The sequence below is a fragment of the Oryzias latipes genome, chromosome 15 (assembly GCF_002234675.1).
Source record: "Oryzias latipes chromosome 15, ASM223467v1".
Lineage (NCBI taxonomy): Eukaryota > Metazoa > Chordata > Actinopteri > Beloniformes > Adrianichthyidae > Oryzias > Oryzias latipes.
The window spans coordinates 23,542,279-23,564,860 of NC_019873.2; the positions used below are offsets into that span (position 1 = coordinate 23,542,279).

The 22,582-nt window shown below is 39.7% G+C and overlaps 1 protein-coding gene across 5 annotated transcripts in view; it reads right to left on the reverse strand.

The window, feature by feature from the left end:
- Positions 1-937: 937 nt before the first annotated feature.
- LOC101164745 (tyrosine-protein phosphatase non-receptor type 13) overlaps positions 938-22,582 on the reverse strand; it is a 29,905-nt gene continuing 8,260 nt past the window's right edge. The window contains exons 16-47 of one of the 5 annotated variants that reach the window (XM_023963554.1): positions 21,835-21,997; positions 20,954-21,209; positions 20,802-20,878; positions 19,825-19,902; positions 19,587-19,694; positions 19,384-19,500; positions 19,100-19,308; positions 18,751-18,852; positions 18,372-18,465; positions 16,308-16,393; positions 15,326-15,497; positions 14,663-14,874; positions 14,192-14,290; positions 13,579-14,120; positions 12,865-13,456; positions 11,381-11,551; positions 11,116-11,290; positions 10,818-11,028; positions 10,706-10,743; positions 9,557-9,643; positions 8,862-8,923; positions 7,500-7,661; positions 7,176-7,422; positions 6,986-7,092; positions 6,773-6,855; positions 5,813-5,943; positions 5,577-5,725; positions 4,668-4,758; positions 3,530-3,864; positions 3,223-3,438; positions 2,898-2,960; positions 938-2,803 (exon numbers count right to left, since the gene is read on the reverse strand). In XM_023963554.1, coding sequence (XP_023819322.1) covers positions 2,693-2,803; positions 2,898-2,960; positions 3,223-3,438; positions 3,530-3,864; positions 4,668-4,758; positions 5,577-5,725; positions 5,813-5,943; positions 6,773-6,855; positions 6,986-7,092; positions 7,176-7,422; positions 7,500-7,661; positions 8,862-8,923; positions 9,557-9,643; positions 10,706-10,743; positions 10,818-11,028; positions 11,116-11,290; positions 11,381-11,551; positions 12,865-13,456; positions 13,579-14,120; positions 14,192-14,290; positions 14,663-14,874; positions 15,326-15,497; positions 16,308-16,393; positions 18,372-18,465; positions 18,751-18,852; positions 19,100-19,308; positions 19,384-19,500; positions 19,587-19,694; positions 19,825-19,902; positions 20,802-20,878; positions 20,954-21,209; positions 21,835-21,997 — 5,346 coding nt within the window. In that variant the 3' untranslated portion in view covers positions 938-2,692. Of the gene's footprint in view, positions 2,804-2,897; positions 2,961-3,222; positions 3,439-3,529; positions 3,865-4,667; positions 4,759-5,576; positions 5,726-5,812; positions 5,944-6,772; positions 6,856-6,985; positions 7,093-7,175; positions 7,423-7,499; positions 7,662-8,861; positions 8,924-9,556; positions 9,647-10,705; positions 10,744-10,817; positions 11,029-11,115; positions 11,291-11,380; positions 11,552-12,864; positions 13,457-13,578; positions 14,121-14,191; positions 14,291-14,662; positions 14,875-15,325; positions 15,498-16,307; positions 16,394-18,371; positions 18,466-18,750; positions 18,853-19,099; positions 19,309-19,383; positions 19,501-19,586; positions 19,695-19,824; positions 19,903-20,801; positions 20,879-20,953; positions 21,210-21,834; positions 21,998-22,582 lie in introns of those variants that run through there. The other 4 variants (XM_023963553.1, XM_023963552.1, XM_023963555.1 and 1 more) reach the window with 4 other exon arrangements.

The following is a 22,582-nucleotide window of genomic DNA, read 5'->3' on the forward strand; positions in this document are numbered from 1 at the left end:
GCCTCATGAAGATTTGTTATTGCTGAAAGATGTGTCCGCAAAGACTCACAGAAATGCAAAGGGACAATGGGACCGGGAGGACGGGTGAGACAAGGGTGTGCAGGCGTGCATGAAGATTAAATTTACAGCTGCACAGAATTGGATTGCTAGCTGTTAATCAGCACAAAGAGAAAAAGAAAACAGTCAAATGTCTGTCTTACACTGTGAGCCCAACAGAGAGCGAAAAGATTTACTGAAAGCATGTGTTCTCATTTTTACTCTTCTCCGGTCTTTAAATCACAATCCCTGGTTGATTGACCCCAAGTTAATGACTTTACCACCAACTTTCTTCCGAGCTCAGTGTATTATTTTAGCTTTCTTTAATGAAACTTTAAGAGATGGAGGATATACTGCTCCAAACATTGTTCAAGTTCATGCAAAATCAGCAAACACTGGGGTTCAGAAGATTTACGTTTCATTAAGAACTCCTTTCTTTACCTTTGAAAGTCAACTAATAAATTAATACATATGGATGGGAACCAATCTGTGGGAATTTGAATAGATCTTCATGCAGCGACTTAAAAGAGATCACAAGGTCTTTTGCAAAAACGAAGAAGGGTGGGAATTTCAGAGTGGAGTGGTGATGAAGGGCTGAGGGACGCATAAAGAGCAGAGAATGTAAATCTCTTCTGCAGCTTCCTCAGCATCCAGTTTATATGTGTGCAGTGGGTTTCCATGCTGTCACAAAAGGCCCCTATGAGCCCAGCTTATTTACCCTGCTGTAAAACCCAAGAGGGAGCATACCTGCAGTAAAACTGGAGAGGGGGGGGCTCAGGGGAATTAGATTTAGGGCCACATTGAGCTCCATGTTCTCTGTGTGAGTCAGGAAAACCCACCCCGCCCCTCCATTTGTTTTGTCTTACTTTTGTGTGGACCAAAACGTGGTGTACAACACAACGAGTTTCAGAATAGGTTTTAATTAAAGAGAGAGGTATTACATTGTTCTCTGTTATCGGTTACATAGTGGCTGGTACAAGGTCAAGACAATAACTCAGCATTAAGAAGCAGGTGTGCAATCAAAGAGTACTACATTTCACAATGCTATTGCATAAGCACTTTCTTGACTGTACAAGATGCATGGTCAGATATGAGTCCACAATATGCCTTTCCTTCTGAGATGTGAGGCGAAAAACAACACAATCTCAGAGGACCCGCACTCAGCAGAGGGTTAGCTGATGCTGGAAAGCGGAACCGAGTGAAAAGTTGTCACATACACGGTACAGAGGCTGATGGCTCTGCACAGCCACCCACATGGCAGAGGTACAGTACTGCATGTCTTTCCCAAGATGCCCCAAAACGCTTTGGAAGATTTAGTTACATTCTGACATTCTCTTCAGAGAAATTGATCTTCACTTTTTCATCATATTCAAGTAAGTCAGTCAAACTGCAGGCTAGGGAGGTTGGTACTTTTAGAGTCCACATGCAATAAAGAAGCTGGTGTGTGTTTGTTAACAGCGGTTTAACAAAGCTTACAAGCAGTGACATCCAAAGCCGAGGTTCGGCCCAACAGCTTTATTTGATCTGTCACTCGAAAATGTAGCTCTGTATAGAAAGTAGCAAAATGGAAAGTTTGTAAACCTCATAAGTTTTTATCCTTTTTTGCATTTTTGGCTGAGTTTGTATTAAAATAACTGAGGGGTAGTGAGAAAAGATGTCACATAACAAATAATACTTAACTTTCTACCCATACTACTTTTTTAATGTTTACAAAATAAATGTGAATATTTGTTGTCCATTTTTTTCTCCAGAAAAGCAACTCAAATGTTAATGAAGTATATCAAACCTTTGTTAGGTGAAACAAGTTTTTGTCTCTGTCAGGGTTTTTAAAGTGGTGATTAACATTTTACAAGTTTTTCCTTTTTTTAAAATAAAATAAGCACACAAAGTAAACAAAAAAGGCGATGAGCAAACGTTTACATTATAGTTGGACTGCAAACTGAAATGTATGATGTAAGCTTCCTCTGGTTTGGTTCGGTCGAAAGTTCACATCAAACCAAAACGGACTGAAGGTAGGATAATCGGTCCTGTCATCTTCAGCTGCTCCGACAGTTTCCTGCTTTCGGACCGCTCACAGCGAGTGCCTGGGGTCGCTGTGAAGGAAGTGGTCTTTCCAAGGCACTTGATTCTTTTCACTTCTTCAGATGACGAATGGAAAAATCCTCATTATTCTTCAGCCAGCTCTCCCTTTTCCAGGGTGCAAATGCACTTAAAAAAATTGCATAATCAAATGTTACACGTCAAGGTGTGAAAAGAACACTACCTTTGGTGTACAGAGCTTTCATTTGTGCACATAGAAGAGCAGATAACATGAAGATGACCAGGTTCTGAATTCCATGCAATTTGATTATAAAACTCTTGTGATTTCCAAATTAAAAGACATAAAAACAATAAAACACAGAATTAAGAAAAAGTTCAAACAAAAGGCAAAATTCTGACTAAAGATGGAAAGGCAAAACAATCTCAGTGATCTAACTCAAAGCACAGAGATCAAAAACAAAACAAAGTTGCAAATAAAAGAAGAAACATTAAAAATAAGAAGAGAGTTATTTTTTTTTTGACTAAATGAACACCAGCCAAAGAGAAAATGAATTTCTAGATGTCGCATTAGACTCCATGTGTTTGAAATGCATCGCTGAGCTGTAGATGGTAACAGTCAAACTACTTTGTGATCTCTAGGGCTTTCTGGCTGCCACTGGTTGCCTTGAAGCTGTAAAATTCCCTGTAAAACCTCCAACCAGACTTTGTAGCAGAAGAGGTACTGTTCCTGAAACAAGAGCAAAACAAGAGCCAAGCTTTTGGGAAGTTTCCTTCCTTTCAACGTTTGAACTTGTAGAGTAGGTCTTTCTGTGTGCACTCACCTTTGTTTGTATCATCCCGTGTCGCTGAAGTCTCATTTCTTTCACGATGTCACTCACATTAATCTAAAGACAGGAAGATAGAGATATTTGGGAGTTTTTAGGTTGAAATCCATAATTTGTTAACAATCCAAACAAAGACATTCATATGAATTTGGTAAACTTCTGTTTAAGAGCTCAGAAAAAAAAACATTCTCCTTGCAGTTTCTTTCTTGCATTTCATTTTTTATTCTCACAAGGAGCTAAAATGCACTCCCATCTTTGTTAATTTTTATATTTAGATTACAAAAAAAGGGGGAAAAATAATTTCCAAAAAACTTTCACCTACATTCAGGTCTCTCTCAATGAGGTTCAGGATAATGTCTGTGCAGATGAGAACTCCCGTGCGCCCGATGCCTGCGCTGCAGTGGACGGTGATGGGCCCCCTGTGATGCAGCGCTCTCATGTAGCGGATGAAGCGCACAAGCTCTTCAGAGCAGTGTGGCACGCCGTGGTCAGGCCAGTGTGTGAACTTGAGGTGATGAACAAAGTGAGTCTCACCCGTCTGGAAAGACAAAAACAATCTATTTCCTGTTTTGCGCAGAACGTCACTTCACCATTTAATAATAAGTCTTAACATTGCCCCCCTTGATCACCTTTACTTCCACAATGCGGATGACTTTAATGTGGAAGTATTCCAGGTACTGTTGGTTCTCCAGGAAAAGCTGGTGCTTGCCCGTGTCCAAAGGCACATCTTGCTTTTCGGGCCAGTACTTGTGACATTTGATCCTTCCCCGTTCCAGCTCCTGGGTCATCATGGCAATGACATCAGATTTATTTTCCCAGATCATCTGCCAGAAGGCGGGGACCGTGGAAGGCAGGGGCCCCTGGCAGGAGATGTAGAAGAACTCCTCTGCTCCAACTTGCATGCGGATGTAGCTCGCATTGATGTAGTCCTGGTTCTCTCCAAGTTTAACCCGTGTTTTATCATCTTTGAAACGAAGGAACAAAACAACCAAATACCTTACATTTTTTTTATTTTTCAGCTTTAACTTTCTCGCAAAGTGAAAAAAAAAAAACTAAATATGTTAGATTTTTCTTGATACCAAACCTCCCATTAGCTCAAAGTTTTTTTTTTTTTTTAACTTGTCCTGTCCAACAGCTAGGCAGGCAGATGAGAGCTGAGGGCCTCTTGTGTTGGACATATTTTACTTTAACAAGAGGGGTTATTAATCAAACCAAAGGTATGTCTGAATAAACCCCTTTTGTAATTGAGGCCAAACTTTATTAATTTCAACCATGTTTGAAAATCTTTGGTGTTTGACCGGACGGAAAAGGAAAGAAGGGAAGAAGAGAGAGGGATGTTAGAGAGGGGAGGGTGATAGTGAGAGGGGGGGGTAAGACCATGAAGCAGCATAGAGCATTAGCTCAAAGTTATTCACAATTACACAACTTGTAATGTCATTTGCTCCTTATTTTATTAAAGGTATAAATCTCAAAAAATTAAAAACTTTTTCTCCCTTACATATTTGAGTGACAGGAAAATAGATGCACTGTAAGAGCGGTTACAGCTAATTTTTTTTCCACTGTATGGGAGGATAAAGTACTAGACTAAAAATCCTTTATAGTGAATGCTCCCAACAAATATCTCAACTTCCTGCTGTAACAACAGAGCTTGAACAGAGTGGTCATAAAGTGCCAACATATTTAAGCATTTATAGATCTAACCCACTAATAAGAAATGAAAAATAGATATTCATTTGTATTCTGTTCAAGTGAAACAAGCAGCCTTACAGGGTAGAATGTCTCTGTAGCGGTTCTTTTCTCTGTTCTCAGGGGCTTTTCCCACCAGACAATCATCAGAAGGCTTAAGATGCTCCAAGGCCTGCAATAAAAAAGCAAATTGATCATCAGCTGTGGTCTTCTCCTTTTCCCTGAATCACACTCCATTAAAGTTGCACTGGCTTCAATAGTACAGATCTACTGTTGGCTTATCAAATGGTGAATGTCATGTATGGGGAGTATTTTTTGGGATCCAGCCCAAATCAAATTAAAATGAACATCGTGTTTTTGGTGTGTTTAACATTTTTCTCATGATTGATAAAAGAAAATTTAGATTAACATTGCATTTCTGAGTTTTTCTTTATTCAAATTGTTGTTAATCGGGAGCAGTTGAAAAAAAGTAGTTGAAAAAGCTTATAGCTGTGATGTTGATACTACAACCCGTAAGCCATAAGCTCCCTGCTGCACTCCATTCTGATCCATCCACTTGACAAATAAATCCGTCTTCGTTTTTCTCATCTAAGTTGGCATCTGGCTCAAACTTGTATGGCTGGATAGCTCAGATAGCTCGAAAGGTCATAGCTCGCCATTTACGTTGCACCGGCAATGTTAGGTTGGAAGTGTGAGGGGCTGTAAACTAGCAGGAGAGCGTGAAAACAGATGGGTAATGGGAAATCGGGGCAGGCTCCCCCCTTGCCAACAGTTCAGATGCAAATTTCTAATGAACAGCTGATTCTCTGCAGAAACTATGGCCTAGAAAACAACACAGGTTTTTTGATTTCGGCTAAAAACAACACATTGTAATCATAATTAAAAGACCACTGGGAATGCTTTTAAAATAGATACCGGTAATAATGATATTTGGAGCACGACTATTAAGAGTCAACTCTTTTTTTTTGTTTTTTTTTTGCTGACACATACCATGAACTCTTTGACCAGTTCTTGCTGGTCCAACTGATGCTGCAGAATCTGGACAAGAGCTTTGACCCTGGAACCTGAATACTGGCTGGTCTTGGCAGGTGTGATAAGTGCCAGGCTGGCCAGCTCTTCCTGCGTGACCAGTGGTGGACCTGCAGGAAGCACAATCTTCACCCTTCTTGAATAAAAGTTTCACTCCAATATAAAAAGTTTGGAGTAAAAAAGAAATTCGTAGATACCCGTTAGTGAAGAAGAAACTTCCTGGCATGTTGCATCAAACACATCATCATCTTCGCTGCTCCAGCTATCTGTCTGACCTTTGTGGAGGTCTTTGCAAGATTGATCCAAAAGTTTGGTCACAATCTGTGTCCTGTGGGAGTCAGTGAGGTGGGGGTGAGATCACACAGTGTTGAACATGAAAACAGAGCTTTCTTCTTCTCACAACTTGAAAAATTATAGTTATAAATTAAGAAACTTCTTCCACTACCAGAAATGGAAACAAAAAACTGATTTTTTTATTTTCCCTATATATATATATATATATATATATATATATATATATATATATATATATATATATATATATATATATATATATATATATAAAACCTAATAGCTATGTGCCTTCAGTCATTAAACTTTTTTTTCTATTCTTTAGTAGTCAATCCCTCCATTTTTTTTCAATGTATCCCAGTTTAGTTCATTATGACAGACTAAGGTCATCAGTTTATGTTGTTAAAGGAATATCTGAGACTCTTATGGCTTCTTTTTAGTAATGTTCATGTTGTTTTTATCGTAAAATTAGCTTAAGAAACTGTTAACCAAAAAAAAGAGATACTATTCATACTTAAACCTTTTCCATTTTTTAGCATCAAAACTTCTATTTTTTTACATCAGAGCATTCTATGCCCTTGCCTGTGCATTTTGGCCTATTTTATATATTTAGCTGTTTTAGAGCAACATACATTCTACTCAAAATATATATTTAAGCATTTCTTTCTGAAAACTAATGTTCATGTGTGCTGCTTAAAGGTGAAGGTTATTCTGTAACTGAGGACAAACATCCTGAAGAAAGAAGATCATTGCTCTCTGCTTTCCCCTTGTGGTTGAAAGTGGAACTCCAGTGCAGGGTGGAAAAAGAAGGAACTGTGGGGTGGAGAAGACACGGGTAACAGAAGGGAAAGTTCAGGTGTTAATACCTGTCAGAGGCTCCATGCAACATGTCAGTGACATTGAGGGATGGGCAGCAAGCTTGATGAGAAGGTGTGTTGTTGCAACTCTTCTTTTCCACAGCCAGAGGAGGCAACACACAGGATGGGTAAGATGTTAGTACATGTTAGTAAAGAGGTGTGGTGGAAATCAACATAAAGACTGATTGTGACTGCTAGGTTGTGCGTGATGGTAAGCGTTACCTCTTCGACTGAAGCTTCGTCTGTTACTACGGTGAGCCTGTGGGGAGGGGGCGGGGGTGGGGTCAGGATGACCTCTGCTTCAATAAGCACTAGGTCTGAGGTCGGCTCTGGAACAGGAACCAGCAGATTTGAAAGGGATTTTTATAAACAAATGAACTAACAAATAAAAGATAAAGAGGAGATGTTATACCTGGGGGGCGCTCAACTGCTCTGCTCAGGGCGACAGGTGTGCAGCACGGATCTGGACTGGACACAGACGCCTTGTGCTCGGTTTGAAACACTTCAGGGTGAGCAGACATGTTGGGTGGCGTTGGTGACTCTGAGTAGGTAAGTGGGAGAATATCCCTGCAGATGGTGAGCTGAACGGCCCCCTCAGCCTTCCTCAGGATGTCTACCACCTTCCCGTGACTCAGCCCAGACACAATGACCCCATTCACCTGGGTTAAACAACAACACAGCCATGGACTTCTGTCTCCAGGCTGCAAATATGCTCAATCATCAAATGTTTAATTACCTCCAGAAGAATATCGCCCACTTTTAGTCGTCCATCCTGCTCTGCTGCACCACCAGAGCAGATTTCTTTAACTCTCAGCATGCTGCCATTGGTTCCCCCCACCAAAGCAAAGCCAAGGCCCCCACCCTCTGGTTTTTTGAATTCCACTTGCATGATGCAACTCTGCAGGGGAATAATTCATAAACGAATAGTTAGTACCGTAAATAGACGCCAACAAAGAATGCATCACTGAAAGTACCGCAAACAGACAAAAGAAAATGCACTCAGAGCCCATCCATGTGTCATTATTTAAGTAGGCTTTAATGGATGAGTCAATTTGTAGCTAAATAAACACAAGTGTAGCCAAAGCTAAAGAAACAACTAGCTGCTAAACTAGGAGACTGCAACCTGAGGCTGCGGAGCCACATGTGGCTCTTTCATTCCTCCTTGTGGCTCTTCAGCTGTGATGAACAACTCCAACAATATTAATCAATAATAGGTTTGCTAGTTAAATTTTGTCTTTTTTTTAGATTTTTACACTGAGGTAATCTTGCTGCTGAAATTATACTAAATAAACAAGCATTGAGAGCTTAACCATTTCTCCCAAATGCACACGTCAGATAACTGCGCAAAATTATAGTTAAAGGCTTGATTTACTGTCAGAGTAGTTTGTTGTTAGAATATGTTTGAACTCATATTCCTATTTTATGTCTTGTTGCACTTCAGAAGCAACAATCTCAGCATTTATCTGCAAATCTGGATCTTACTTTACACAGAATGTATTTATTTTGAAAGGAACTTGTATGTGCTGTTGTCAAAAATAATAAAAAATAATAATAAAAATAATTATAATACTATTATATTTCAATTATTGGGGTGACCGTGGTGCAGCAGTAGGGCGGTCGACCCATGATCGTAAGTTTACAGGTTTGATTCCCGCCTTGCACGCCCATGTTACGAAGTGTCCTTGGGCAAGACACTGAACTCCACGTTGCCTCTGGTGGAAGGTTGGCGCCAGAGTTCGGCAGCAGAGCCGCCACTAGTGTGTGAATGTGTGTGTGAATGGGTGAATGGGTCTGTGACTGTAAAGCGCTTTGGGCCTTCGAGGAACGTAGAAAACCGCTATACACACGCCATTTACCATTTACCATTTACCATTTATTGTAAATATTTAATCGCTACACTTCATAAATGAATGGCCATAAAACATTAATAGAGTTTTTTTTTTTTATATATAATGTTGAAGTGGGACTTTGTGGCTCCTTCTGGGTTTTGGTTGGTAAGAAACTGCCCCTCTGGCTCTTTTAGTGCTAAAGGTTGCAGACACCCCTTGCTAAAAAAAAGAAAATGTATGAAGAAAGCATGCTTTAAATACAAACTCACATCCTTCTCTTGGACGAGAGAAAGGCATCGATACTTCTTAGTGCTCCTACATGCAGCTTCAGCTGAAAACAAGAAGGTTATTAATGAAGCATCTGCCTACAAAGAGAAAAAGTTAGGGCATCCATTATCATACTGTTAGTTGAGTCAGTTAAAGCTACATAGGTGGAGCTGCTTTGAGTTTGGGCTTCACTAACAGCTGAGCTTTTTTTTTCATGGACTCAAACCATGAGGACATTTTCTAATTAATTAGAAAATAAAACACACACACACACACATACTAACCTGCTACATTATGATCCATTTTTTTTTCCAGACTGATCCACTATGCTGGTCCTCCCTGTTCCATGTGTTATCATCACCAGGCAACAGAGCTACCTGCCCTACAGAGCACTGTCTGTTTAACTGTGACTATGTGTGTGCGTGAGATGCCTTTGACATTGCAGTCCAATACACCAGTGGAGGGCCACAAGCTTGCTAATTATTAATCCTGCTGTGGGAGCCCAGGATCTGTCTGTCAGCACTGGGATCATACACACAAACACACACATGCACACACAGCTCCACACAGTCCCTCTGTCAGCACCAAGCTCCGGCTTCACTCGGACAATGGGACGACAAGAGGAAGGGTGGAAAGGTACCGGTTATGAGACTGATAGAACATGCTGATGTAGAGTTTGAGGGAAGAAAAGACTCACTATCTTCAGTGGGAAACTCTCTCTCTGGAGGGACAGGCTCTTCAAAACGAGCAAAAAACTTCCTGTCTCTTTTCCAGTCAAACAGGCCTACTAAAGAAAAACATTTGTTTACCTTATGAATTACAAGAAAACAATTGTTGAGTGTAACAACTAAATCAAAAGACATGTAGTTCCCTCGGTTCCAAGAACATGCTTCATTAAAGTGTGATTATCCCTGTTCAGACAAGTACAAACACATCTGGTTTCTATAGGCAGTTCATGGATGCACGGCATGTGTATCAACCATTGACTATAGATGAGAACTTGACTGAGTGAGTGTGATGTCACCCATAAAAAATAGCTTACTCCTGCTCCAACAAAATGAAATCAATTCAGTCACCATTTTTTTGCAATATGGATGCTGCCACATTGGAGACAGATGTCATCAGTAAAATGTAAAAAAAAAAAAAAAAACATTAAATGGTGTATACTTATACAGCACACCTTCTTAGAGGCCCAAAACGCTTTAGAGTCACAGTCCCATTCACCTTTCCACACAGATACTCACACACTGATGTGTTGCCAAACACTGGCGCCAACCTATAACCATCAGGAGCAAGGTGGGGTTCAGTGTCTTGCCCAAGGACACTTCAACACAAGGGCGGGCAGCGATCTCCTGATCAGATGTCGACTGCTCTACCTCTCTTCCTCTGCATCATGGCCCCCCCAGTAAGCAGTGATTGGTACGAGATAGTCTGAGTCTACATTTCTATGACAACCACTCTCGCCAATCAGGAGTGAGCTTGTTGGAAGTCAACATCCCTACCACTTGTTTCAAAAGTTTAACGTGGGGCCAGCAGGCACCAACTAGTTTTATTGAAGCATCTAATTGGGCAGTTTATACATTGAATATTGGATGCAATACATTTCATAACAATTGAATAATAGCAAGAACGTGTTAAAAAAGGTAGCAGTTATTCTGACAAACATAATTATCGAATAATAGCTGTTTATTTCGCAATTGAAGTCTAGGGGATTTTGCCTTCTTGGAGCCAGTGGGTACTTCCTATTTGGAACATGAAGGAGGAGGAGTGACTCAGTCCAGTTCTCATATACAGTTAATGCTATCAACCAATCTATGGGCCATCCAAGTGAGCTGCTGAACCTTACCGTTCCACTTAGCCTTGGGGTTTACTGGCTGTTCCTCTCTGTGAGAGAAAAAAAACACTCAGAAAAGCAACAACATCCATTTCAGCCTCTTTTAACCTGAAAGGGCACATGCCTGATGACTTTCAGTTTGACTTTTCGAGGGGCAATCTCACAGGCTTTGACCGCATCCTCTAAGGTCATGCCCAGGGTGCACCTGCCGGAGATATACAGGATTTTGTCGTTGGGTTGGACGCTCCCCTCTTCGCTGGCCGGGGAGCCTGGCACCACCTCCAAACAGTAGATCCCCTGCCATTTGCTGCCTATGCCACCCGTCAGTTTGATTCCTGCAGAGGACACAGACAGAAATAAATGTTATAGATTACTGTGCAGACTGGATGGTGTTTCTGTCAAAGGAGCTCATTGAGTCCTACCCAGCTGTCCTGAAGGAGTTTTGTGGAGAACAACATCAGGCAGGCTGTCACAGGGAGGCGGTGCCACCAGGTTGCTAACAGCTCTCCCCAAAGTCATGCTTAGTCTTCTGGGAGATGACCTGAGAATTGTCATGGCAAAATCATCTGTCACACTTGTGACATTGTGGCCATTTACCTGGGAGAAAATGACAAAGTAGGAATGACAAAATGGTACAAGAACAACTGCATAAGCAACAGTTTTTTCAACTGTGAGTCCAGATATTACTGTGATAAGCCTGTCTCCCGCCCTGAGGCGTCCGTCTGCCCTGGCTGGGTTGTCCAGTATTTCTTGAATATAGTAGCAGTTGTCCATTTTGCTCCGAGTGATTGTGAACCCAAAACTCCCACTTCTTGACTTGGTCAAAACCACGCAGAGTTCAAACTCTTTTACAATGCCCTAAACAGAGAAGAGATGATTTAATATGCATCTCGACGTGCTTTGAAATTAACTAAAAATTAGAATTTTCATCCATTTTTATTCTGCATTTTAAGCAGAAGAGAAAACAAGTGAAGGGTGCATGTGCAGAAAACAAAAACAAATAAATAAATAAATAAATAAACAAACAGTTAGATCTTATCTCCTTTTATTTTGTTATTTTTTCTCCAACACAACAGCTGTCCTTTTTTTTCCACGAGTGAAATTTAGCATTTAATCATCTTGTTTGCTTCTTATGTTAAATGACAATTAAATACGAATTAAAAATTCACTTTAGAAACTAAATCAAACACATAGTGAAAGGTAAATTGCACAAGTTTTACAGTCCACATGGAAACAAACTAAAATTACATGTTTTTAACACAGACATGGTCTTTTATTAAATAGAAATCATGTTACCTGATTATCTTTCAGGAGGGTCGGATTTAGTTTGAAAATTCAGTAAGATTTCATTCAGAAAGAAATATTTAGAAAAAGAAGGCGCTAAACCACTAAATGAATAAGTGCAGCTAAAGAGCAGGCTATAAATATTAAAAAAACTGCTCCTGTGGCATTTTTCTGATGATGGAGGACACATATAAGGAAAATTAAGCTCACAATTGCATTTTTAAATGTTGTTTCTCTTTCGGCTTTTCCCATCAGGGGTCGCCACAGCGAACAAGTCGCATGGGAAACTTGGCAATGTTTTACGCCGGATGCCCTTCCTGACGCAACCTTCTCAAACCGGGCTTGGGACCGGCACAGAGGTAGAGAAGGGAACAGGGAACAGCCTGGAGTCGAGCCCGGGTTTCACGGACGGAAGGCGCTGCAGACCAGCACGAGCTAAACCGGCAGGGCACAATTGCATTTTTTAAATATTTCTTAATTTATAAACTGCTATTTTAAAAAGTGCACTTTTGTAAAGTGGAAAATATGCTGGGCAGGCTGCAACCTCCCTCCTCTGAGCTCTAAGGAACGGGGGTTGAAGTTGGCAGGATTGCCCCGTGCCAATGGTCCCGTTCACAACTCATGGGCAAAATTCAAATGAACTACTGCCGCTCTGCAAAAACTATGTCCTAGAAAATCACATTGCTAAAAATAACTTGGATTAAAAACAGCATAATCATAATTAAAGACCACTGGGAAAGCTCAGAGTAGGACTTGAAATAAATTGTATTTGGTTAAAAACAACACACAGCCAAAAATTAGGGAAAAAAGTTTGAACATAAAGTTATATATATGAGAAAACCTGCTTGTAAAATGTTTGAATACAAGGCAAATCTAAGATCACAGACCTTTCTCCGACTCTCTTCCTCCTCTTCGTCCAGCTCCTCCTCATTATCATCCTTGTATTCCCTTCTTTTCTTTTCTGGTTGCTCTCTCGGCTGGGTCTTCCTGGGAGACGGCGGCGCTATAGACAGCAGCATTGGTTCAGATGTACCGGCACAGGGAGGCACAGAGGCAATAATCTGGGCTGTGATGGGGGTTGATGGAGGTTGAGGTGGGGGTACGGTGGGCCTGATGTTTTTGGCAGCAGCTTTATATTGACTCGGAAGAAGCCCCTGTTGGATAGGATGATCCTTGGCTTTTGGAGGTTGTGTTGTGAGTGGCTGAGATGGATGGGCCAGCGGGCAGGTGGTGGGGCTGTCAGATGGGAAGCTGATGGGTGAGGCAGGAATGTTGGGGCTGAGGTTTGGGTTCTGAAAAGCACGGGGGATCTGTGAGCTGAGGTCTGAGAGGTTGCTTTCTGGAGTGATGTTGGCGGGAAGGTTGTGAGAAGGTTCCAGTGTGGAGCTGATAGTCAGGTATTCCTCATCCTCCATGATGGTCAGTCCATTCCCCATAAGGCAGTAGGTCACACTTCCATCTGCTTCCTCTCTGATGCCACTGCAAATGAACAAAGCAACAGAAATTAGCAGAATCGTAATTAAAATAATTTATTAAGACAGAAGTTTTATCAAATTTTTTTTTTTAATTTGCTATAATTTAACAGAGATCTTCTTTGTTACCTGGTGTACAAAGGTTTGGAGCCTGTCTTAGGGGAAATATCCATAAGCATTACTGTCGTGCTCAGTGTTGTTGCAGCCTCCTCCACCTCAGCCTTGTTCCTTCTTTCAACTTCTTCGTCACTTTGGGTTCTTTGCGTCCCAGAAGTCAACTGTTGCTCCGTTGGAGCAGGTGGAGATGCAGACACAGGTGAGGAGGGTAAAGAAGGTGAGGCAGGTGAAGCTGGCGAGGCTGGGGAGACTGGCGATGGAGGAGATGTAGGTGATGTTGGGGAAGGTGGCGTTCGAGGGGGCGATGGGAGAGTTTTATTGGCTTGAGCTTCACTAGTAAACCTTGGGCGGCTCTCTGGAGTTGGAAGAGGAGGGGGAGGAGGAGGAAGCTGCAGGTTTTTCTCAGTGGTGTTGGGCAGATCCTCGTCCTTGACAGGGGGGACGACCTGGGCAGGTTCACTGTTACCATCTGGAGTCTTCAGGAACCGGCTGTAGTCCTCACCAAGTCGAATGTCCAGAGAGCGGGATCGAACCCCACGCACAGATGCAGGACTCTAGAATTTCAAATAAAATAATTAGGATTTTTGATCAAAGAGACAGATCATTTCAGCGTAGATGTACCTACCAGTGTGTTATCATCGACATCGCACAGCACTCCGGCAACTGGTCGACAGATCAACAGATGAACTGTCGACGGAGCTCCGCGTAGGAGGAACAAAACTCTCTGGAACAAAAATTATCCATGAATATTTGTTTTAAGGCACCTCCTCCAATGCTAATGCACTGCAACTCTTTGGCACCTCAAAACAGATTAAATGGTACAAACACTGTAACACAACAAGCAGTCCGTTTTTAGAAATGTCAGATTAAAAGATTAGTGGACCAATGACATGGGAAAGTTCTTAAAAGAGAACAGGGTCAATGGAGTTTTATAATCCATCATGCAGCCTAAATGACCTACTCTTCTTCTACAGACTTTTAAGACAGATTGTTTTAGAGCATAATAAATACATTTTTATTGTCACATTTGAATTTTTAAAACAAAACTAGCAATATTTGTCCTTTAACAATATAGTGAATTTCCTTTCCAACCAACCTGGTAGGAGAGATCTTTGACCCGTTCATTGTTGACAGCCAGAATGACATCCCCCTCTCGCAGCAAGCCACTTTCCTGAGCGGGCTGACCTGGGAACAGACGTTTGATGCGGACCACGCTGCAGCGGTCTGCTCCCGAACACAACTGTGAGATGTAGAAGCTGAAGCCCAGACCAGACAGGCTTTTCTTCAGGACAACTTCGTGAGTGTTTTCTAGGAAAGCCAAGAAATCCAAAGCAATTTGAGAGGATTACCAGTGTTGTGTGATGTTCCATTATTACTTTTAGCCACAATACAGCATTTGAGATGAACAAGTATTTAACATTCTCACCCAGAATGAGATCTTCTATATAATCTTTTAGACAGATTTTCACTTTTTACTACTTGGAAAGGAAGAGAGGATATGTGGGGATGAGGAGTTGTCTTTTTAACAAAATCCAGCCAGGAAATAGGCAGCTTCAAGGTTTTAGTGCATCCAGTCTGGAGGGACTAAGGCAGCATCAGTCCTGGATTACTCTGACAGCTAGCACAATGTAGCTGTCAGATGACTCACAGTCACCTCTGGGCTGTGTGTCAGTGTGTGTGTGTCAGTGTGTGTGTGTCTGCATGGCTGTTTTTTTTTTTTTCTGGGGTATTGCATATGTCCCTTCCTCCCCCTTCTCACCATCAGTGACAAAGCTGTAGTCCCTGGCTCGACTACTCAAGGTCGTTTCCATGGAGGCTTCAGTCCTGGGGGGCTGCATGTATGATGGACTGTGGACCAAGACAGGGCAGGGTGAGTCAGATCTGGGCTTAAAGACTAGTGTGGGCTCCCTTTCCAACAGCAGGTTCACCACCTTTGAAACAGATGAACAAACACAAACTTGGTCTTTAAAAACACAGCACGGCCACAGAATAACAACATTGTCAGTAAAATGACTTAGAAAAAGTTAAGATACTTTTCTAATCTTAAAGACCTACTCCAATCATCTTTTGAGCTTTTTTAAAAGTGTACTCAGTGGTCTTTTAGTTAAAATAATACTGTTTTTAGCCAATATCAAAAGTAGTTCAGACTAAGAAATCTGCCTCTGAGTTGTGTGCGGGACTGTTGATGCGAAATAAACCCCTTCCCACTATTCAGCTGTTTAGACGCTTATCCGCTAGCTTAGCCCCAATCTAACACTACTGGTGCAACAAAAATGGTGAGCAATATTGGAGATATACAGCCATACAGCTTTAAGCCAAATGGCAGTTCAGATGAGGAAAACGAAGACGATGGATCCACTGGACCCACTAGTCGTCTACAAGTGGATGCTTCAGAATGAGATGCTTGTGGCTCTCCCCGCGTATTTTTTACGTCACAAATATTTTTTGATTTTCAAACTGCATTTTTGCTCCCAATTCTCAACAATATTAGTCAAGAAATACTCAGAAATCCAAATTTAAGCTTAATTTTCTTTATATATGTCCTTCATCATCAGAAAAATGCCACAAGAACATGTTGAAAACACCAAAAACGCAATTTCCATCGGATTAGGTCTTTAAGAGTGTAGAGATAAGTTCGACATTTTAAAGGATTTTTGTGTAAATTTTCTCATTCATTCCTGTTTTTTGTTACATGCAAAGATCAGCTTTTGCATATGAGTGCTGCATGTTTGTGTGCATACCTCCCCTGTCCTCTTCAGGCACTCGACAGCTTGTTGGTGAGTCACTCCCCTCAGGTTGGAGCCATCAACCTCCAGCAGTCTGTCACCTGTCAGATACACATGCACGCATCTTGTCATCATTAAAAACTGCAATATGTAAAAGTGTGTGTGTGCATGGTTGGATGATGGGCAAGCCATCAAATCCAAAAGTCATTGCTGTTCAGTGATGCACAAACCAAGCAAACACAGTGGAACACTATGGTACTTGAAAAAGGGAAGTCTTTTCTTCTGTGCGAAAAATCGGTCAAACATTTTTCTCCAAATTTTTAGCCCCTAATTCAGTGAGTCAACTTTTCACGGTTTAAAAAACAATCTAAAGACTTTTGACACTGACCGGATGTACCAGACTTAAGCTATGAGCGCATGTAATTTTATTTAATGTATTTTTTTTTTAATTGAATCCCATTGAGGCTTCGCTAAAACCTAAAATGGCACAACAAAAAACATCTTTAAACAAAAGAAAAACAAGCACTATCTATATTCTGCACCTTTCTTTTGCCCAACAGTAGCTGATAGGGATGTAACGATTCATTTTAACAACGATTTAATTTGTATCATAATTTTGGTTGCCGATATATGGATGATATTGGTTCATTTTGAATGATCCAATTTGGTCCAATTAACTTAATTTAAATCGATCCAGGAAATCCTACCAGTGTGACTCCGAGATGAATACCCGGGTACTGAACAGCGCAGGTGAAGTTTTCTAGATTCCTTGTATTTTTTCCAGGATTTTTTGCAATCAAGTGTAAACTAAATAGGCTTACAAACAAACAAGTAAACAAGAATTAATGTTAAATCCATTTACAGTTTAGTTTCGCAAATATCAGCCCACTTTTGTTTTTCAACATCAAAATAATTCAAATAGAACCTTCTACCACACTGTATGGTCAAGTCTTTGTAAAATTCAAAGTGTTTTCACACACTGTAATAATGGCTTGATCATTTTTTGCTGCAATCACATGTGTGTTGTTCACTGTGATGCATTCAGTGGTTTTTATGTTATGGGAAAATAAACCTTCCGTGCCTCAATCCAAATGGTATTACGCAAAATTGATCATAATCAATTTGTTTCTTTTTTAAACTATTTTTTATTGGTATTGGCCGATTCGAATTGATTAACAACTTGCCTCAGACAGATCGATCTGGTTGGATCGGAGGAATATAAATCGATTAATTGATTAAGCCGATTAACCATTACACCACTAGTATCTAGGATAGGCTCAAGCAACCCCACAATCCCAAATTAAGACGGTTTGAAAATTGTTGTTCATAGAATATTTTACCGGAACACATGTTTACAGATGATGACTAATTTTTCTTAAACGACCTTCCAATAACATACGTTTTATTTAAAAAAGTATTGGTTATGAATTGTAAAAATGTCATACAATTTGCTTTGCTTTGCAATATATATAATATATCATGTTTTTTCCATTAAAACTATGTTTGGATCTGAAGTTATTACACATGATCTGATGTATGGGAAGCAAAAATAAAGTTGATCCTTTTCTATGACAGGTTAGCTACTTCAAATGAAAGGTTTTCTACATTTTTACAGTATGGAATTTAAACTAAGAGAAAAAAAAAAACATAAGCTGTATTCATCAACCAAAATTAATTGGTTATTTTGAGGTTTGAGGTTTTGATTTATTTTATTTCAAGCATTGATTGTAGTCAATACAAAAGAAAAATCACAAAGATTTATCAAACTCATTACAGAAATGATGAAATGAACAGATATACTTAAAAAAACAGACAAACAAAACAAAGACACACTTAAATCACATTTGCTTAATTACTGTAAATATAGTGATCATTAACTGAAGAGCTTGATTTATTTCATGAAAAGGAGTGGGAAAAAGCAAGTTTATTTAATCCCATTATACAGTTATGATGCAGTTTTTATAAAAAATGGATATTTGAAATAAAATGTGACAAAAACTTTATTTTTTAAACAATTTAAAGATGTTACATTTTTCAACTTTTATTGTTAGCATTGAAAATTAAGAATGATTTAATTACCGATCTGAATGCGCCCGTCCTGTTCAGCAGCACCTCTTGGCACCAGACTCTTGATGTAAATCCCTCCATATCGCACGCCGGTGTTCATTCCACCCTTTTGGAAACAGATGTTACAAAGAGACAGTTAGTGTCAGATAATCCCAGCCACTCCAACAGATCAACGTTCTGGTTGAACGTATTTACTACTTAAAGAACATTCCTATTGAGTCCTTTAAAGCAGTTTGGCAGGGAGTAAGTTAGCGAGGTCAGTAATGTTTTGGAACAACTTTAGTTCTAATCTGCTCATGCTTAACGGAAACTATTACATTCTAAGAGTTATTTAGCAATAAAGAAAACATTTGGTTTATGTAAAGAAAGCCCAAGATCAATTTTCACTCACAGCAACACTGATTCCAAGGCTTCCACTGTTCTTCCTGAGCTCCACTGTAAACCTCTCCCCTGTTTTAAGGCTTATGATGGATGAGGACCTCGGACGCACATCCTGAAATTATTATGTTTCATTATGTTTCTCCAGGACTTTACGTTTAAAAGGAAAAAAAGAGAGATTTTCAGAGGAACTTTCAAACGGAAATCAATTAAAGTCTGTTTTTTCAGTTACTCCTGATGACGGTGGATGACGACATGCTTGATCCTATTAAAATGAAGGCTTAACCAGTTTAGCAATGATAGCCCAACGCTAATTGTGACGTTTTTTCCATGGAAGCAAAGTCAATTACGCCGGCTCCTACCTGAGCATCCTGTATTCTGACGACAGGAATGTGGAGCTTCCTGTTTTGTTTTGGTGTTGCCATGTTGGACAGTGTGATGGCCTCCTCCAGCTCCTCCACAGCAGGACGGAACTCAATGCCACTCAAGGTAGTCTGTGATCCAAAGCTCTTGTTCATTGACAATCCAAGAGTACTTTGACTCAGGGAACTGTGTCTGTCCTTCAGAGACTCTGATTGGAAAACATTGAGCATCAGACCTTTGCACACATGTCCGTCGGATTAATTTATGATGAAGCGGCTCTTACGTTTAGGCTGGGACACGATGAGCTCCACTTCATCTGGGCTGTTCTGGAGGATAGTAGCAGCATCGCTGAAGGTCACACCTTCCAAACTGGTCTTATTTAAAGAGATGAGACGGCCACCTGCAATAGCAGCAAAGTTCGGAGTTTAAAAAAACAACAACATTTTTATAGTGTTTATTTCCTCCTTTTGTCATAGTTTTTTGTACCAGGTTTGATTCGTCCATCTTTGTCTGCAGGCCCATCAGGCACAATAGAGGCAATAAAGATTCCCAGGTCAAGTTTTCCTGTGCTGTCCTCTCCCACTATAACAAAGCCTGCAACAAGACCAGAAGTTGTACAGGAAGAAAAATCGTCTTCAAAAAGAACAATATAGAATCTCTGACATACTGCTGTGCTGACCCACTTTACAAAGTCCAATTCACACTGAGAGCAAAACAAACCTACCAAATCCCAGTTTGGGATCTTTCTTCAGTGTAACACAGACAATCTCTCTTTCTGGTGGATTCCTGGTTGGTGTGTCAACTGCAAAGCACATTTTGAGTGATAAAAAACAAAGCAATTATTTAGGTTTCTGTGCTAAATGGAAACCTTTCTTTTATAAACAGATACATTGGAATTTTCAACACAAATACAAACAGGTTTTCTTTTTAAATGTGACAAATGTTCAGGACTAACTTTTAATTTCATTGAACAACATTAAAGAATTTCAAAAACTAATTCAGACAACTATGTTTATGAATGCTATGTTTTTCTAATAATGGAGACGGAAAAAATAAGTTCACAAAATAGCAACTATTTCTTCTCATTGTTAGTCAAGCACACCACCTTGTTATGATAAGTATCTTACTTCTTTATTGTCTTTTTCACGTATTTCCTGTGCAATGTTTCATGTGATGTGGCAAATGCGGCTTGCTACGAGCATTTCATCAACAATAAAAACCCTTTACTGCACATATTTTTAACCTGATAAACGTAGTTACAAATACATCACTTGATTTAAATTATCAATGGTTACAACATCTCTCTTTATGACTGTTTTCCAAGTGTCATATGTGTGTATTCTGAGGCCAAAATATCCGTTAAATAATGTTTTTATTCTTGGTTTGTAAACTTGTGGAGTTTTTTTTTTTTACATGTAAATAAATAAAGGTATGTTTTTGTGCTGACTTCAGTGAATTCAACAATTAATCCCATTCCTAAACGAATCTATTTGTGCATTAAGAATTGTTAAATATGAGCAAACGTTTGACAAAAAGTCCACTTCAAGGCTCTTTAAAGTACCAAAACCACAACATTTCACCAGAATATTCTACAAAATGTAAACAAACTCACCAAAAATCATTTTAGACTTTCTGGCATTTCATTTGACATCCAGGAGCATATCTTTGCAAAAAGGGAATAAAAGGGAATCATCCACTCACCGCGTATGGAAGAGACATCAGAGTCTTGCTTGTGTAGTGAGATGTTGGACATCATTCTGGGAATCGTCCCTGGAGAGCTGCACCACATGAACACAGTTACTTTCAACTGCACCACCAAAATGATTACATATTGGGCCACCCTCAGAGGTTACCTCCAACACGGTCGCTCTTTGACATCCCTGAGGTCTCCTGCTTCAGGCACGTCCTTGTTCATCTCTCTGCTCATTTCCCTCCTCATCTCTCGCTGCTGCCGAATCCGAGCTTCAAGCTTGGCCGTTAGATCTTCGCAGGATTTGGAGATGGAGTCCCGGTGTCCTGGTGTCAAACCCACGTGGTTCAACATGCCTTCGGAGCAAGATATTCTCTTCAGGCTCATGCTGCGGGCCCTGTAGGCGGAGATGTTCTCATCTGAAAAAAAACCCAGAATAATCAAGTAGTGGTTTCAATTTTAGCCTGTATTACAAAGAGTAATACAGGCTGACTAAATATTTTAGTGTTCTGCTAAATTTTAAAAAACAAATAACACCTTTTGCATTAAGACTACAAAATTATTGACAAAAAACAGATCTTTTAACATTTACTCAAAAATACTAAAAAAGTTCAAAATGGTAGAAATTAAACCGCAGTTTTTTACTTAAATAAATGCAAACCACTTAACAAGCATTAATTAAGCAAATTGCTTGTTAAACCAGGACATTAAAAAATTAGAATAAAATAAAAACTTTTCCGAAACAAGTCAAAATTACAGTAAATATTGAAAATTGTTGTAAACCAAAAACACATATATACATATATGTACATATACGTACGTACATACGTATATATACATGTATACATACATGTATACATACATACATACATACATACATACATACATACATACATACATACATACATACATACATACATACATACATACATACATACATACATACATACGTACAAATGTATTATGTACAATGTACACATTGTACATAGCACATACGTACATACATATCACTGATTTTCACCACAAGATTAAGAGGCTTCCCACCGGGTATCATGGTGTGGTTCAGCTGCCGTGACGTCATCTCACTGTGAAACTTGTGTTGGGCTGAGCAGAGGTTGAGGAGGTACTGTGCTATTTTTGTGCTCTCTGTTACAAAACTGTGCTTTTTTCCACTGGGTCCACCACACTCAATTACCAGTTTACGCCGCTGCAGAAAAACAAACAAAAAACAAAAAGACATTGGGTTGCTGTAGAAATGTGGAAAAACTGAAAATACATGGGTTTGCAAATTGCTGCCATTTATATCGATTTGAAAACAAAATGATTATAATTCATATGTTGGGAGCAGTGTTCTGTCACAACAGCTACAACAATATAAATAATAAAACAGAAAAACAAAATCATAGAAACAAGATTCACAGACTAAACTGTTGTCACTGTATCCGTTAAAAAATAAATCAAAGAAATTAAGTGAAATTCACTTGATCTACTAGAGATGTTTTCTCTTGATAAAATATAAGACGTACTAAGAAGTACTTTGTCAAACTTTTGTTTTGTCATAATGTATGATCTATATGACGTTGGTCAATCATGTGGGAACAGACAAAAAATAAATACACTATTCCTGAATTGTTGAAAGATGACCTAAAATGGATGGACTCCCTTTCAATAAAAGTTTTCTAAGAAAAAAATGAACCAATTGAGTTGTCCTTACTGATACAAAAATTCAAATGAATCCATCTGGTGGCAATTAAAATTATAACGCAGCAAAAGCGTTTGGGGGCAACAAAAT